The 15,418-nt window shown below is 46.0% G+C and overlaps 2 protein-coding genes across 2 annotated transcripts; one reads left to right on the top strand and one right to left on the bottom strand.

Moving 5' to 3' along the window:
* Nucleotides 1–385: 385 nt before the first annotated feature.
* Nucleotides 386–5,920, bottom strand: LOC309374176 (fucolectin-like). The gene is made up of 4 exons (XM_081919059.1): nt 5,745–5,920; nt 5,306–5,397; nt 3,125–3,416; nt 386–611 (listed from the first exon to the last, which is right to left on the bottom strand). Exons 2-4 carry the CDS (start codon nt 5,394–5,396, stop codon nt 452–454), a joined length of 543 nt encoding a protein of 180 aa, XP_081775185.1. The 5' UTR covers nt 5,397; nt 5,745–5,920; the 3' UTR covers nt 386–451.
* A 4,120-nt stretch (nt 5,921–10,040) lies between these two features.
* LOC309374178 (fucolectin-like) lies at nt 10,041–14,782 on the top strand. The gene is made up of 4 exons (XM_081919060.1): nt 10,041–10,118; nt 10,681–10,772; nt 12,330–12,621; nt 14,543–14,782. Exons 2-4 carry the CDS (start codon nt 10,682–10,684, stop codon nt 14,700–14,702), a joined length of 543 nt encoding a protein of 180 aa, XP_081775186.1. The 5' UTR covers nt 10,041–10,118; nt 10,681; the 3' UTR covers nt 14,703–14,782.
* Nucleotides 14,783–15,418: the final 636 nt, after the last annotated feature.

The following is a 15,418-nucleotide window of genomic DNA, read 5'->3' as shown; positions in this document are numbered from 1 at the left end:
TCCCTGGTGGGTTGTAAACCTCTACTGAGCTTCATGATAACAGCTTTAGTAATTGTCAGATAAAACAAAACATTAATTATATCTAATTTCTGGTGTTAACCCCTCCCCTCCCAGCACTATCATCAGGAATCGCTTCAAGGAGTTCTGGCCCTGGACCCTGAAGAACCCTGAGAACTGAGGGAATGTCTGTATCTGCTTCCTCTTAGAGCAGAGGTCACCAACTTGAGTTGTGTGACTAGTTCCCTTTGTGATAGATCCTTAGCAAACAGGACTTGCAGTTCCCACACATGGTCTGGCTTTGTTCTCTAGCATGGGCAAAACCATGCACCCTCTTGGTTTTGAGGGCCTGCTGAACAAATTGGAGAGACCAAAGAAGGCTGTTCAATGGATATTTATTGGAGAGTCAACATGGGTTCAACTAAATCTGTCCCCCCACCCCCTCTGGTGATCCCTAACATTGATCACCCAGCTTTGTCCCATAGACCTCCACCTCGCACAGCGTCAGGATGGATGCATCTCCCGGGAGGTTCACACTGACATAGCGGCCCTTGAGCCAGTGGCAGTTGAGGCTACTGAAGGAGCCACGTCTGGTGTCGGTAATGTTCCCACAGCTGCAAAGAGAAAAGGGAGGTCAGAAACATCTTTTTCCCGACACCTCTGCACAGCACTGGGCTCACAAAACCATCCACAGCTGCACTGGAAGAGCCCTGAAGCCACCTAGGCCACCATCCTGCATTCACAGTGGCCAACCAGGAGCCCCAATGGAAGTCCGCAAGTGGGACTTCAGAGCAGCAGGGCTCTCCATGTGGGAGTCCCAGAAACTAGTATACACCTCTGACAGTGGAGGGAGAACATACCCATCATGGCTGGAGCCACGCATAGGCTTATGCTCCAAGAATTTGTCTAATCCTCTTTTGAAGCCATTGTGATGGCCTGGGACTATGGCTCAGACTCGGAACCGGAGGAGACTCAGTCTGCACTGGATCCTTTGCCTCAGGCATCACCTGAACCGAGTCTGGGGCCTGATCCTGAAGAGTCCCAGTCTAGGTGCCCCTACAACAAACACCAGCTGGGCTGAGTCAGGGGTCTGAGCCTGGCCTGGCTCCAGATGCGGGGATGACCTCGTTGCCTTCAGCTGGGCCATCACTTACAGCTGCTCCACTACCGGTTGGGTCAGGGGAGGCTGAGGTGGCCTCTGGGTCTAGTAACCCACCAACGTCTCCCGAGCTGCAGAGATTAAGGTCTGAGAGATGGAGAGACCTGAGTACTCGCAGGAGGAGTGCTCGCCTTCAGGCGAAACAGGGTGAGTCGCCGGGGGATCAGGACCAGCCACTAACAAAGCTAAAAGGCTGTTGGACCCCGGCCCAGGTTGCAGGTGCAACATTGCTGTATGCTAGATGCTGCCTGAGATCCTGTGCCTGTCCTTGCCTGGTTTCCTGCCTCGTGTCCTGCCTTGGCCCTCTCGGATTGACTCCCAGCGGAACCTTCAGATTCTGGACCGGTTCTGGACCGTGTTTCACGGGTTACCCCTGGGCCCAGCACAGCCATCCAAGATGGTGGGGATCACGATTTCTTATGGGAACAGACTTACAGCTTGAAGCTCAGAAGCGAGCTTCTGTCGGCTGCCTTTCCAAAGCAGCCAGAAACTTATTGGCCATCTTGGTGCTGGAAAGTGGGCAGCTCAACTGTGGAGTTGGGAGAGTAAGCAGGAGACCAGAGAAGAGGTGACCAGAATGTGGAAACAGATAGGTAGCCGTGTTGGTCTGCCATAGTCAAAACAAAAAAAATTCCTTCCAGTAGCACCTTAAAGACCAACTAAGTTAGTTCTTGGTATGAGCTTTCGTGTGCATGCACACGAAAGCTCATACCAAGAACTAACTTAGTTGGTCTTTAAGGTGCTACTGGAAGGAATTTTTTTTGTTTAGAATGTGGAAAAGTTTTAATACAGGAGAGAAGAAACATGATTCAGCAACAAACTGTCAGGGACTAGACTGAGGAGGAATGGTATAGATGTAGAGCAGTGGTTTGCAGAAGGTCATAGTTCAGAGGCTGCAGAGAGGAGAAGCTGGGAAATATTAGGAGAGCAGCTGGAAGAAGAATCACCAGGGGAGAGACAGCTGACAGACTCAGTGTCTTTGGAAAGCATTCCTGACCCCCTCCCCTTTCTCCCAGGACCAGGCGTGCATTGAGGGTAGTAGAACAGAAATCTCAGAGGCAGAAAGCAGAGATCAGCCGGAGCAGGGATGATGCAGAATAGGAGAGACAAGAGGGGGTGCGACTTTACTCAGAGAAACACCATTATCTAAGTGAGACTGCGTTCCTTCTTCTCTCTGAGTGAATATTGAATAAACCACTTGGTAAGAACTCTTCTTGTTTATCTGCTTCTTGGCTGACACCGTGGAAGGGATCAGATTCCCTGAAGCCTGTCACAAACTTAATATACGACACGATAATCTTTATTGTCATTGCCCCATACAGAACAACGAAATTGAAAAAATCTACATCAGACATTCAAAACCCAACAAGCCTGCTATCCCAGCTATCCCAACCTGGTTAGCCCCCTAAAAACTCTGATACCCCATAACGAAATACAATATACTCCCATAGAGACTACCTTACACTGCGTTAGAAACCAAATTTGCCTTTGGATAGAAACTGTTTCTTAGGCGACGAGTCCTGGTCTTTATAACCCTGGACCTTCTTCCAGAAGGCAGAAGCTGAAAGAGATCATTTCCGGGGTGCACACTATCCTGCGCTATCAGCTTTCTTGTTGACACCTGAAAGCGTAGATTTGATCCAAGGTGGGAAGAGTGCACCCAGTTATTCTCTCCTCAGTCTTTACAACCCTGGACAGCATTGTTTTTTCCCTGACCGTGCAGCTCCCAAACCACACACAGAGACCATAAGTTAACACACTCTCAACAGTACAGTGGTAAAATGCCATCAACAGGTCCTTTGAGAGATTGTTTTTCAAGAGAATTCTTCAAAGATGTGCAGGATCCACTTTTCTGCTACTCTCCCTTCTCCTCAATTATGAATGGGGGGGGGGGAGGAACTACAAGTGATCTTGAGGGATGCAGGTGCTCCAGAGCAGGTGGGGAGCGAAGAGGCAACTGGTACTTACAGGGGGTTGGACTTTCCATGGTCAGCCACAGAGTCTCCCACGCGGATCTCGGCTCCCAGGAGTCTCTCGTTGCAGCAGTCCTCGCGGTTCTTCACCACCACAGTGGAGATGGCAAACTGCTCCCCCAGGTCCACATGCCACCATGGTTCTTTTTCAGAGCTGGTGTGGGTGCAGGAGCCATGGAAGAAGTTCCCGTCACAATTCCCGTCTATGGCTTTGCTTGCTGATGGAATAATTGGATGTGAGTAGATGGAGGACTGACAGGCTGGGCGGCCTCTGGCCAGGTTGCGAGCTGGAGAAACAGCGTGGTGGAAAGAAGATGGGGAAGAGAAAGGAGAACATGACGAGAGGAACAGCATTCCGTGGGTTTACTGAGCTTGTAACTGCAGCAAAAAAAGAAATGAGATTCATAGACCCGTAGAGTTGTTGTCTGGCACAACTTGTTTTTGCAAAACCCATGCTGGGTCTTAGTAATCACAGCATCCTTTTCTAAGTGCTCACAGACGGACTATGGAATTATCTGTTCTAGGACCTTTCCTGGTGTGCTCTGGTCCATGGGGTCACAAAGAGTCGGACACAACTAAACAACAACAACAGGACCTTTCCTGGTATCGATGTCAAGCTCACTGGTTGGTAGTTACCTGGGTCTTCCTTTCCCCCCTTTTTGAAGATGGGGACAACATTTGCTCACCTCCAGTCTGCAAGGACCTCACCTCTTCTACCAGCTCCATCTGGTACGCAGGATGAGACCCTCCCTGCCCACGGACTGTCTGGCCAGAGTGGTGCATGCTCTGGTTATCTCCCACTTGAATTACTGCAATGCCCTCTACGTGGGGCTACCTTTGAAGGTGACCCGGAAACTACAACTAATCCAGAATGTGGCAGCTAGACTGGTGACTGGGAATGGCCACCGAGACCATATAACGCCGGTCCTGAAAGAACTACATTTCCAAGCAACATTCAAAGTGTTGGTGCTGACCTTAAAAGCCCTAAATGGCCTCAGCCCAGTAGACCTGAAGGAGTGTCTCCACCCCCATCGTTCTGCCCAGACACTGAGGTCCAGCTCCGAGGGCCTTCTGGCAGTTCCCTCCCTGTGTGAAGTGAGGTTACAGGGAACCAGGCATAGGGCCTTCTTGGTGATGGCGCCCGCCCTGTGGAACGCCATCCCATCAGATGTCAAGGAAATATGACCTTTAGAAGACATCTGAAGGCATGATGTGGATTAGCAGGGAGTGGAATTGTTCCCCATCATGGCTTGTCAGGTCAAAACTTGGGTTCCCTCTTCAGGCTTTGCAATGGATTGTGGGAAAATGATGCCAAATCAACACCCACTGGGAAAGATGATACCCAGGATTTCCTTGTCACAAAGCAGCTTAGAGGCCAATGGTTTGGGCAGAAATAAGAGTGCCCTATGGACACAGATGGCGCTGTGGGTTAAACCAAAAAGCCTAGAACTTGCTGATCAGAAGGTCGGCGGTCCTGCTGATCAGAATCCCCGCGACGGGGTGAGCTCCCGTTGCTCGGTCCCTGCTCCTGTCAACCTAGCAGTTCGAAAGCACGTCAAAGTGCAAGTAGATAAATAGGTACCACTCCGGCGGGAAGGTAAACGGCGTTTCTGTGTGCTGCTCTGGTTCGCCAGAAGCGGCTTAGTCCTGCTGGCCACATGAACCAGAAGCTGGACACCAGCTCCCTTGGCCAATAAAGCGAGATGAGTGCCACAACCCCAGAGTCATCTGCGACTGGACCTAATGGTCAGGGGTCCCTTTACCTTTATGGGGATAGGGGGCACCATTTGGCTTTGTCCATGTTATGTACTGAGTTGAATAGGATCCAAACTGCAGCAGTCTGATTGGTCCTAGAACAATAGGATTCAGAATGCAGCAGTCTGATTGGTCCTAGAACAATGCAGCAGTATGATTGGTTGGCAGGAACCACCCAATCATGCTCCACATAGAAGTGAATCCACAACCTGATTGGCTTACAGTAGAATTCTGGAATTAGCCAATCATGTGCAGCCCATTGTGTAAATAATGTATATAAAGCAGATACTTTGAGGGGACTTTCATTCATTCCTCCTCACCACTATGAGCTGAATAAAGAGCATGAAATCACTTTGCGACTCTGAGTATATTTCAGTCCACAAACCAGTCTCCCTTTCCCTTCCCTTTCCCCAGGTCTTACCAGCACCTCTCAGGTCAGGCTTGCAGCTCTGGGCCTCTGCACACTCTGCCAGGAGCGCCAGGACCAGCAGCCAAATCCAGATGGGAAGCATCCTGCAAGGGAGAAAGACAGATGTCAGTGAGCAGGGAGCCCATACTGGAGCCAAGGTGTGTGGGGGGGTGTTTGGCTCCCCCTTAGCACCATCACAGGGTTTTGGTGACAGCCAAGAGTAATGAAGGGGCATTCCAAATCAAGGGCCACGTTAGTCATAATATTCTCCAAAGTGCTGGAGATCCCTAACAGTCAGTTAAGAGACTTTAAAATATATATATAAAGCTTTAGATCTACCCAATAAGGATCAGGACCTTCTTTTTTTGCAGAGGGGGTAGGGTAGGAAGTTGCAGAGGGGGTAGGGTAGGAAGACCTCAAAGATCACAACCAGTGAGTTTTCTCAACTTACCTTGCCTCTCTTTCTCGGGCTCTGCAGAAGCGTCTGTTGCTCTTGGTGGGACAGGAGACACAGGTTCTTCTCCCCAAGCTGGAACTGAGACTTCCCTGCTTCCAGAGGAGTCCTGCACCTCCAGGTTTTATCCCCTTCCCAATGGACAGCGCTTGCCTGACGTGGCTCAACTTGGCCAATCAGAAAGATGGTGACACCAGGATCTAGGGATCAAGATCAGGTTTTGACATCCTTCATCTGAGTTGGGTCTGAGTGGGCTCGTGTGGTTTCTGACTCTCTCCCAAGAGGAAATAACGGCACCTCCTTGGCAGGAGATGATTTTAGAAGAAAACATCCTCATTCCATTTATCCCATTTAGAGATCAGAAGGGTGCCAAACTGAGCGCTCATACTGGCAGGGCCCAACCACATCAGCCTTTGTGGTCAGCCTTGTGGAAGCAGAATGAGTTCTACCACTCCATGGCTCACCTTAATGGTCTCTTGGCAGTTGCATCAGCATCACAAAGACTAGCCTTGGATCCATCACTACCTTATACTGGAAATGGCTCTAGGACTGCTCTGAGAGACTCCACATCTCTCGACGGGCAGAGTTCTTGACCTTGGGCGAGGTGGAGATCTATTGCACAAAGTCAGAAGTCTTATGTTAGAGATCAGCTGTCTGTAAAAGCTTCATTAATATGTAACCCTGAAATTTTGGATCCCCTCCAAACTGACGCCAAAGTTTTGTGCTCGTTTTGTGTCATTTTGTACCCCAAACCTGTATTTTGCACCTCCCACAAACTGAGGGATTGATAATCAAACTGGAGGCCATAGGTATCTGCTCCCAAACCCAACATTGTCCGGTTCACTGCAAACTGGTGCCAAACTTTTGCAATCATTTCAAACCCTTCCGCACCACAAACCCCACTCCCAAAATGATACTAAAAACTGGATCCCTGGTTTATGCCGCTGTTAACTGCACTCAAATCCCACATTGTGCAACTGACTCCAAGCAGTGCCCAATTTCTGCATTTGTTTTGCAATGTTTTGGAGCACAAACTGCATGTTTTGCATTGCCCTTTAAAAAGCACAGTAAGTGATACATCAAACCCGGGAACGGTATCTGTCCAGAGGTCTCCCACAGGTAGGTAGCCATGTTGATCTGACACAGTCGAAACAAATAAAAAATTGTCCAGTAGCACCTTAGAGACCAACTAAGTTTGTTCTGGGTATAAGCTTTGCCCTCCCCCATTTTATTTATTTATTAACGTTCTTATGCTACATATGCACACAGTGTCATATTATAATAAGCCCTGTAATGTGATATGACAATGTGTAACATAAGAACATAAATTTCCAACATGTATACAAAGTATACATGTATACAAAGTTGAATGAATGAATGAATGAATGAATGAATTTATTACGATCATAGACCAGAAAAAACATAAAAAGCAACAATAGTTTACAAAGGGAATAATGGTGTCAATTAAAAATTGTAAAATTATACATAAAAGCAATACACATATGCACACCCACCCACCCACCCACCCACACACACACATATATGCACTACAGTATATGTATAGACTTAAAAAATGGGGGGGCTTGTCCAGGGGTCAAGTCTTTTACTTTTTTACAGCTAATGCCCTCCGCTTGATCGCAGCCGCAGAAAATTTGGCCACTTTCAGTGTTACTTCTGGGTTTTTATCTCCTAGTAGGATTTTCAGCCGCTGAGATTCAGATCGACCTGGAAATTTCTGAACGATAGGGGAGATAAACAGTGACCTAATATCCCCGTAAAGGTCGCAGTGTAACAACACATGTGAAGCCGTTTCCACCTCTTTCAGACCACATGGGCAAACTCGTTCAGCATAGGGTGTGCCCTCGTATCTGCCCTTTAGTAAGGCAGATGGCAGTACATCAAATCTGGTAAGGGTAAACGCCCGCCTGTATTTTGCGATTTGTAGATCCAGCAAATATGGTGTTAGATTAAACCCTTTTCCATAATCTTGGATAGCTGGGTATTTATCTATCTTGCTCATATGGTCCTGAAGCTCTACATCTCCTATTCGCTGGCTCACCATCCTTTTAGCCTTTTCAAAACCTGAGGCTATAAGTTCTTGTGGGGAAAGCCCCAGGCCCTTCAATTTTTCATAAAGCGACAATCTCCATTTAGACTGGAACGGGTCTAGTAGAGTCAATGGAGCCACTCCCACTGGGAAAAATATGAGTTTTAGCCAGAAGTGAATCTTCAGGATCCATATCCTGGCATTAATAGGGAGTTGACCTACCTCCAGCCTGATGGCTGTGTTGGAGACACAGGTAGGTAACCCTAGTAGGGAGCGGTAAAATTTAGTTTGTACAGATTCCAGGGACTTGAGTTTTTGACAATTAAATATCTGGGTGCCATACATCAATTGTGGAAGTATTTTTGCAACAAAGACCTGGGAGGCAGCAGGAACATATTGACCTCCTTTTCTGTAAAAGAATCTTATGATAGCTCTGGAAGATCTTTGCGCATTTACAATGGAGTTCTTAATCTGATGGCACCAAGATCCCTTCTCATCAAAAATTATTCCAAGATATCTAAAAGATGTTACTTGCTCAATAGGTTGGTTATTAATTTTCCATTTATGTCGGAGTTTTCTCTTGGAGAACACCATAATTTTTGATTTAGTGTAATTTATTATTAGGTGTTCAGCTTCGCAATACTCTGTAAGAGCTCGTAAAAGTTTTCTTAGACCCACACAAGAGAAGGAAATAAGTGCCGCATCATCTGCGTACAAAAGGACTGGGATTGGTATATTATTTAGGTTTGGGGGATGAGTACTTGCTTCCTCCATCTTTCCAACTAAGGAGTTTATATAGAAGTTAAATAGAATAGGGGCAAGAACACAGCCTTGCTTGACACCATGGAAACTTTGGATTTCCTTTGATAGGTTCCCATGACGGTCGCATCTAACACGGATCCGAGTATTTTCATGTAGTCTACGGATAAGAAGCAAAAGACGTCTATCGATGTTTGTGGCATTTAATTTTTCCCAAAGTCTGTGCCGGGGTATCAAATCGAAAGCTGATTTGAAATCTATAAAGGCTACATAGAGGGAGCCTCCTTTCTTTGAGGTGTATTTCTCCACTAGATGTTGCAATACCAGTCCTTGGTCTAGAGTTGATCTATGTGCCCTGAAACCAGCCTGGGCTTCCTTTAGGATGTGCTCCTGTTCCAGCCAGTCCGCAAACTTTTCACGTAAGTGAGTTGCATAAAGTTTGCTAATGATGCTTAAGAGACTGATTGGTCTGTAATTGGCTGGATCAAGTTTACAGCCTTTCTTGAATATGGGAACGATAATTGCCAATCCCCAGTCCTCTGGTATTATTGCTGTTTGATCTATGCTGGTGAATAGGGTGGCAAGGACTGGGGCCCACCAGTCAATATTGGCTTTGAGAAGCTCAGGAGCGATATTATCTGCTCCCGGGGCTTTTCTGTGTTTGAGTGCCTGAATAAGTCTCCTGATCTCTGTAACCGACACCGGAGGCCACTCATCACCTGCCGCACACTGTATTAGTGGCTGTGTCAAAGGCAGAGCTGAATATGAAGATTGGAAAAATGCCTCCCAAGTCCCTGCAGGTATAGTATACTCCACTTCTGAGGAGGTAGATCGCACTCCATTTGCTACCAGTCTCCAGAAGGTGGCCGAATCTCTCTCTCTGGATGCATCTATTAGGCAAAGTTTATATACAAAGTTGTCAATCCCCTTGTATATTCCTTTTTTACAAATGAATGTACTCTTATTATTGTATATCTCTTTACATTTTATCTAATACATTTCCATATCAGTATGTACCCTTAATCTTATTTCTCAACTCAATTTCTCTCCAACGTCAATCGAATGCTAGCATAGATAGCAAACCTTTACAGTATTTGGGAACATGTATCTTATATCTATCCCAGGGTGGTATGAATTTAAAACAGCTCATTCTGCCTCCTAAAGGTTAGGAACCACTGCTGATGTGGTTGTGACCTGCCAGTATCAGTACTCAGTTTGGCACCGTCTGTTCTCTAAATGGGATAAATGGAATGAGGATATCCTCTTCTAGGCCAAGGAGGTGCCTTTATTTCCTCTTGGGAGAGAGTCAGAAACCACAGAAGCCCACTCAGATGAGAAATGCCAAGAGCTGATCTTGATTCTCTACATCCTAGTGTCAACATCTTCCCAATTGGCTGGGTTCTTCTAAGCCAGGTGAAGGCTGCCCATTTCAAAGGGGATAAAACCTGGAGGTGCAGGACACCTCTGGAAGCAGGAAGGTCCCAGGTTTGGGAGGAGAATCTGTGGTTGCGACCCACCAAGGAAGGAAGCAGACACTGCTGCAGATCCCAAGAAAGAGAGCCAAGGTAAGCTGAGAAAACCCATGGGATGTGATCTCTGAAGCCTAGAAAATCCCCCCAGATCTGGAATTGGCATATCTGAAACTATATTTTTAATTTTCAAAAGTCTATTAAAAGTTCATTAGGGATCTCCATCAGTTTAAAGAAGGGCATTCTCACGGCTGCATGGCCTTTCATCAACCTGGGTTTATTATTACTACTAATAATAATTCATTCATTTTCCATTTTTCTGTTTTCCCATCATACATTGTTTCTGTACAGACTTCCCACCACAGCATTCCATGGAATTCATAATATACCTAATTTTGCTGCATATCTGTTAATTTATCCCCTTCTAATCCATCGTTGTGGATTATAGAATTATCCCTACTTGTAGATTGATTTTACTATCGTATTTTCCCACTCACTCCTTATCTGTTTTTCGTCCCTGATCCTTATTTTGGCTGCCATGTTCTGCAAATTCTGTCAATTCCTTCAGCCCAGCAGATGGACTTTCCTCCATCTGAACATGATTCCCCCCCCTTGTCCAGCCTGGTCTCCCACTTACGGCCATCTCCCTCCCTTGCAGGATGCTGCTCACCTGGACTTGGCTGCTGGCTCTGATGTTCCTGGCAGGGCAGGGGGAGGCACAGAGCTGCAAGCCTGGCCTGCAAGGCATTGGTAAGACCTGGGGGAAGAGAGGGGGGAAAGGGTGGCCAGTCTGTAAGCAAAGCCAAGTGGTTTTTCCAAGTGCACTCTTCTCCCCCCCCTTTTTTTGTATATAAATTTTTATTATATCGTTTTCAGCAGTAATTAAACATAGTTTTACATTTTATTCAATTGACTTCCATCAATCCTGTCTGAAATTTTTCCAATCTAATCTCTTAGTATTATCTTCCCTATTACATTTCAAACACATAACCAATATTTTCTTACTTTGTAACACTTTGTATAGTCCTCCTTACAAAACTTCTTGTAGTCCTACTAGCGTAATTTGTTGGTTACAATTGCTCTTCAAATAATTCATATACTTCTTCCAATCTTCTGTAAACCTCTGGTCCCGCAGGTTTTGAATCCTTCCCGTCATTTTGTCCATTTCTGCATAGTCCATTAATTTTGTCTGCCATTCTTCTTTCATCAGAATTTCTTCTTGTTTCCATTTCTGGGCTAACAATACTCTTGCTGCAGTTGTAGCATATAGAAACAATTTAACATCTTGCCTATTAATGTCCTGACCAATAATACCAAGTAAAAATACTTCTGTTTGTTTTTTTAAAAAAATGTATATTTCAACATCTTTTTCATCTCATTAAATATCATTTCCCAGAAGTTCTTTACTTTTTTACATTCCCACCACATATGATAAAATGTTCCTTCTTTTTCTGGTTTTTCCAAGTGCACTCTTATTCCTCCCCAAACCAGTGGGCAAAAAGTTTTGTGATGGTAAAAACAAGGGCGCCATCTTATTCAGTGGATAGGGGTGTTGCATTTCCCCATGAGCCATTGCAAAGCCTGACGGGTGAACCAAACCCTGGACACATGCAGTTTCTGGACCAATTGCAAGGGAAGCCCCACATGAATCACAATGGCCAAGCTGTCCCTGTCCAAGAAAGGGCACAGTTGGCGTATCAGCCTAAGGGGATAATGAGTGCTTAGAATCATATAACTGTAGAGTTGGAAGGGCAGGAATCTCAGCTAAAGCATCCATGGCAGATGGCCATCCAACCTCTGCTTAAAAACCTCCAAGGAAGGCGAGTCCACAACCTCTCAAGGGAGACCGTATCACTGATAGTTCCTCTCACCACAGAGGTAATCTGAGGCTCCAGTGAAAAAGATGGATCTAGGAGCTCCAAAAGAACTCCACATCTCATTCTTCACAACCCCATTCAGAGCTGGTAAAAGTCCCCAACTTCTGGACCTGGGAACTGCTCACCAGGAAAGAGATTATTGATTAGTTATTGATTAGTTAGGTGGGTGTTGTGTTTTGTTTTTGAAAACCACTTGGAGGTTTTATTACAGTCAAATGCAATTTTGTAAAAAACAAAACCAAACAGAATGAGATTCATTCTCAATTTATTGCTGCTGCTGTTAACCTACTGATAATATGAAAGAAACATAGAAGCATCTAGGTAGCCACTGGGTGAACATGGGCCCCTCTGGCCAGATCCAGCGGCTGCAGGTCTCTTCTTAAGTTGATATTTCTCTTCCCATTGTCTTTCCACCATGCTGTGACTCCAGTCCGCAACTTGGCCAGCGGCCGGCCAGCCTGCCAGTCCTCCATCATCTCACATCCACTTGTTCCATCAGCAAGCAAAGCCATAGACGGGAACTGTGACGGGGACTTCGCTCACGCCTCCTGCACCCTCACCAAGTTTGAGAAAGAGCCATGGTGGCATGTAGACTTGGGGGAGCAGTATGCCATCACCGCCGTGCTGCTAAAAGGCTGTCTGCACTGCTGGTGCGAGAGCCTCCAGGGAGCCGAGATCCATGTGGGAAATTCCATTGCTGACCATGGCAAGTCAAACCCCCTGTAAGTTCCCATTGCCTCTCCCCTCCCCCCTCGTCCTTCAGCCAAGGCATTACAGGAGACAGGAGACAGATTCGTTCACTTGTAGCTCCTTTGTTCTATTCCCAATCAGGGTGGGGGGAGCAAGGTGGAACGGCCTCTCTGACTTCTCCACTTGGATGCTTCACTGATGTCTCAAGTTCAATAAGGCCAAGACTGAACTTCTCATCTTTCCTCTCCTCCCTCTTCTTTCGCTCTCCCTCTTCCCTGACACTCCTGCCTTCTTCATCAAGCATGAAGCCATGACTTTCTCTTTGACTGTTCTCCATCCTTCCTCCTGCACCACATTTTTAGTTTGTTGCGAGATGATGTCTCTTCTCTCATAAACTCATGACAAAAGATTTTCCACAATCTGTTGACTTCCTACTTTGAGTCCTGCAACCTCCTCCTCTCTGGTCTCCCCCCCCCCATGGTGGGCTTCCCACTTTCCTCTCGGCCCTGTAGATGTTGTTGAACTACAACTCCCATCAACCCTGACTATTGATCATGCTGGCTGATGGGACTGATGTCCAACAATATCAAGAGGACCGCAGGGTAGCTACCTTAACATACAGTAGTTTGGTCTGTGGGCTTGTGATCAAGCAGCGCTTCCCTTAACATTTGGGGTAAACCATGCATGGGTCATATGACATCAAGCATCAAATTTAAGCATTATGTTCAGATCAGGGTTAATTAAGAGAAGCACTAAGCACAACAGCACCAAGATCAGAGCTAGGCTTATATCCAGTCTGAGCACTGTGGTTTTTAGCACTAAGATTGGAGACTAGCCTCTTCCTGCTCTTTGACAGTCAGCTTTCAAGAACCAAGCAGCTTTTCCTCTTATGCCCAATCTTATCGCTGTGGGACCACAGCTCTAAGATTGGAGATAAGACTTCACCCAGCCTTTAAGAGGCAGCAAGCAGAGGTTTATCTCTAATCTTAGCATGGAAGCCTCACAGCACTAACATCAGAGAGAAGCAGATGTCTCCTCCTACAGATCATTTTGGGACAACCACATCCATATGTCAATCACGTCATGTCAGATGATACTGGGTGCAAAAGTCTGTTGTCTCCAATAGTGCTATATTTCAGTTGTGGTGGCCTGTGGCTTAAAATAATAGCAGTTCATTCACTCATCTCCAGTCTAAGTGTCCCAGTACTAAGATGAGAGACAAGCTCACATCCAGTCTCAGTGATACAGTGCTTGGTGCTATTACTGGTGCCAAGGGAGGCTGTTTTGCTGGCTGACTTTAAAAGGCTTAACAGATCAGAGAGATGTCCCTACCTGCTCTTTGGTATAAACATGACATGTCTCCATTCTGAGAGCTGTGGCATCACAGCACTAAGATCTGTGCTAATTCTCTGCCTGCTCCTAAAAGGCAGCAGATGGAAGCTTTTAGCTGACATTTGCACTGCAAATTGAGGTATGGAAGTCCCGTCCCCCCACAAGAAATAGCGAGTTCCACCAACATGGATGGTTTCAAATGAGGATTGGACCAGTTCGTGGAGGATACTCTCCGTGAGTTCTGTCCCTACTTGCCTGGTCCAGTCTAGATAGTATGAGTCCCTGACACCTGCGCTATTGGGTTCCTTGGAGCATTGTCACATACAGTGGACGCTCAGGTTGCGAACGTGATCCATGCGGGATATACATTCGCAACCCGAGTCTGCACACACGCAGGTTGCGATTTGGTGCTTCTGCGCATGCACAAAGCACAATTTAGCACTTCTGTGCATGTGCAACCACCAAAACCCGGAAGTAACCTGTTCCGCTACTTTTGGCAGTCCTCAACCCAAAAAAATGCAACCTGGAGTGTCTGTAACCCAAAGTATGATTGTACGTGTGTAGACAGAGTTATTTTGAATGGCTTCCACCCCAAGGCTGACCTCCTTTTTCTCTCTGCAGCTGTGGAAACATTACAGACCCCATACGTGGTTCCATCATTACCATCTTCTGCCAACAGCTCAAGGGCCGTTACGTAAGCGTGAACCTCCCTGGACGCAAAGCTGCCTTGACCCTTTGTGAGCTGGAGGTCTATGGGACAAAGTCGGGTGCTAAGTGTTAGGAATCGCCAGCCATGTGCTTTTGGGTGGGGGGCAGAGCAGATTGAATCTCCCGCTCTCCAATAAAAATACTTTGAGTAGGCTCTGTTTGTCTCTCCCGTTTGTTCATCAGGCCTTCAGATCCAAGAGGGTCTGTGATTTTGCCTGTGCCAGAGAGCAGGCTGAACGGCCCCTTCTGGGGCTGCGAGTCCTGTCTGCATATCGAGGAATTCTGCTCTGCGAGGATGAAGATGCGGAAATTCCCTCTGTGAGCAACATTACGAAGTGTAAACATTGTCATATTACATTACAGGACTTACTATAATTTCCAACATGTCTACAAAAATTATATACAAATTTTATATACCTAGAAAGAAATTGAAACAGAAAAAGAAAGGACAAATATTTTTTCAAAAAATCATATACATACCAACACACTAGACTTCCTGTCTTTCCCATTGTATATTCCTTTTTTACAAATGAATGTACTCTTATTATTGTATATTTCTTTACATATTATCTAATACATTCCTATATCAATATGTGCTCTTAGTCTTATTTCTCAACTCAGTCTTAGTCCAACGTCAATCAAATGCTAGCATAGATAGTGAACCTTTACTGTATTTTTGAACATATGTTTTATATCTATCCCACTTTTCCAAAAAAAATTGTTTTGAATTGCCTCTCAGGGTATTTGTGAACTGCGCCATTTCAGCAAATTCTTGTAGCTTGTAATGCC

Source organism: Podarcis melisellensis (genome assembly GCF_964234715.1).
Source record: "Podarcis melisellensis genome assembly, chromosome: 7".
Taxonomy (NCBI): domain Eukaryota; kingdom Metazoa; phylum Chordata; class Lepidosauria; order Squamata; family Lacertidae; genus Podarcis; species Podarcis melisellensis.
This window is presented reverse-complemented; position numbering and strand designations above follow the sequence as displayed.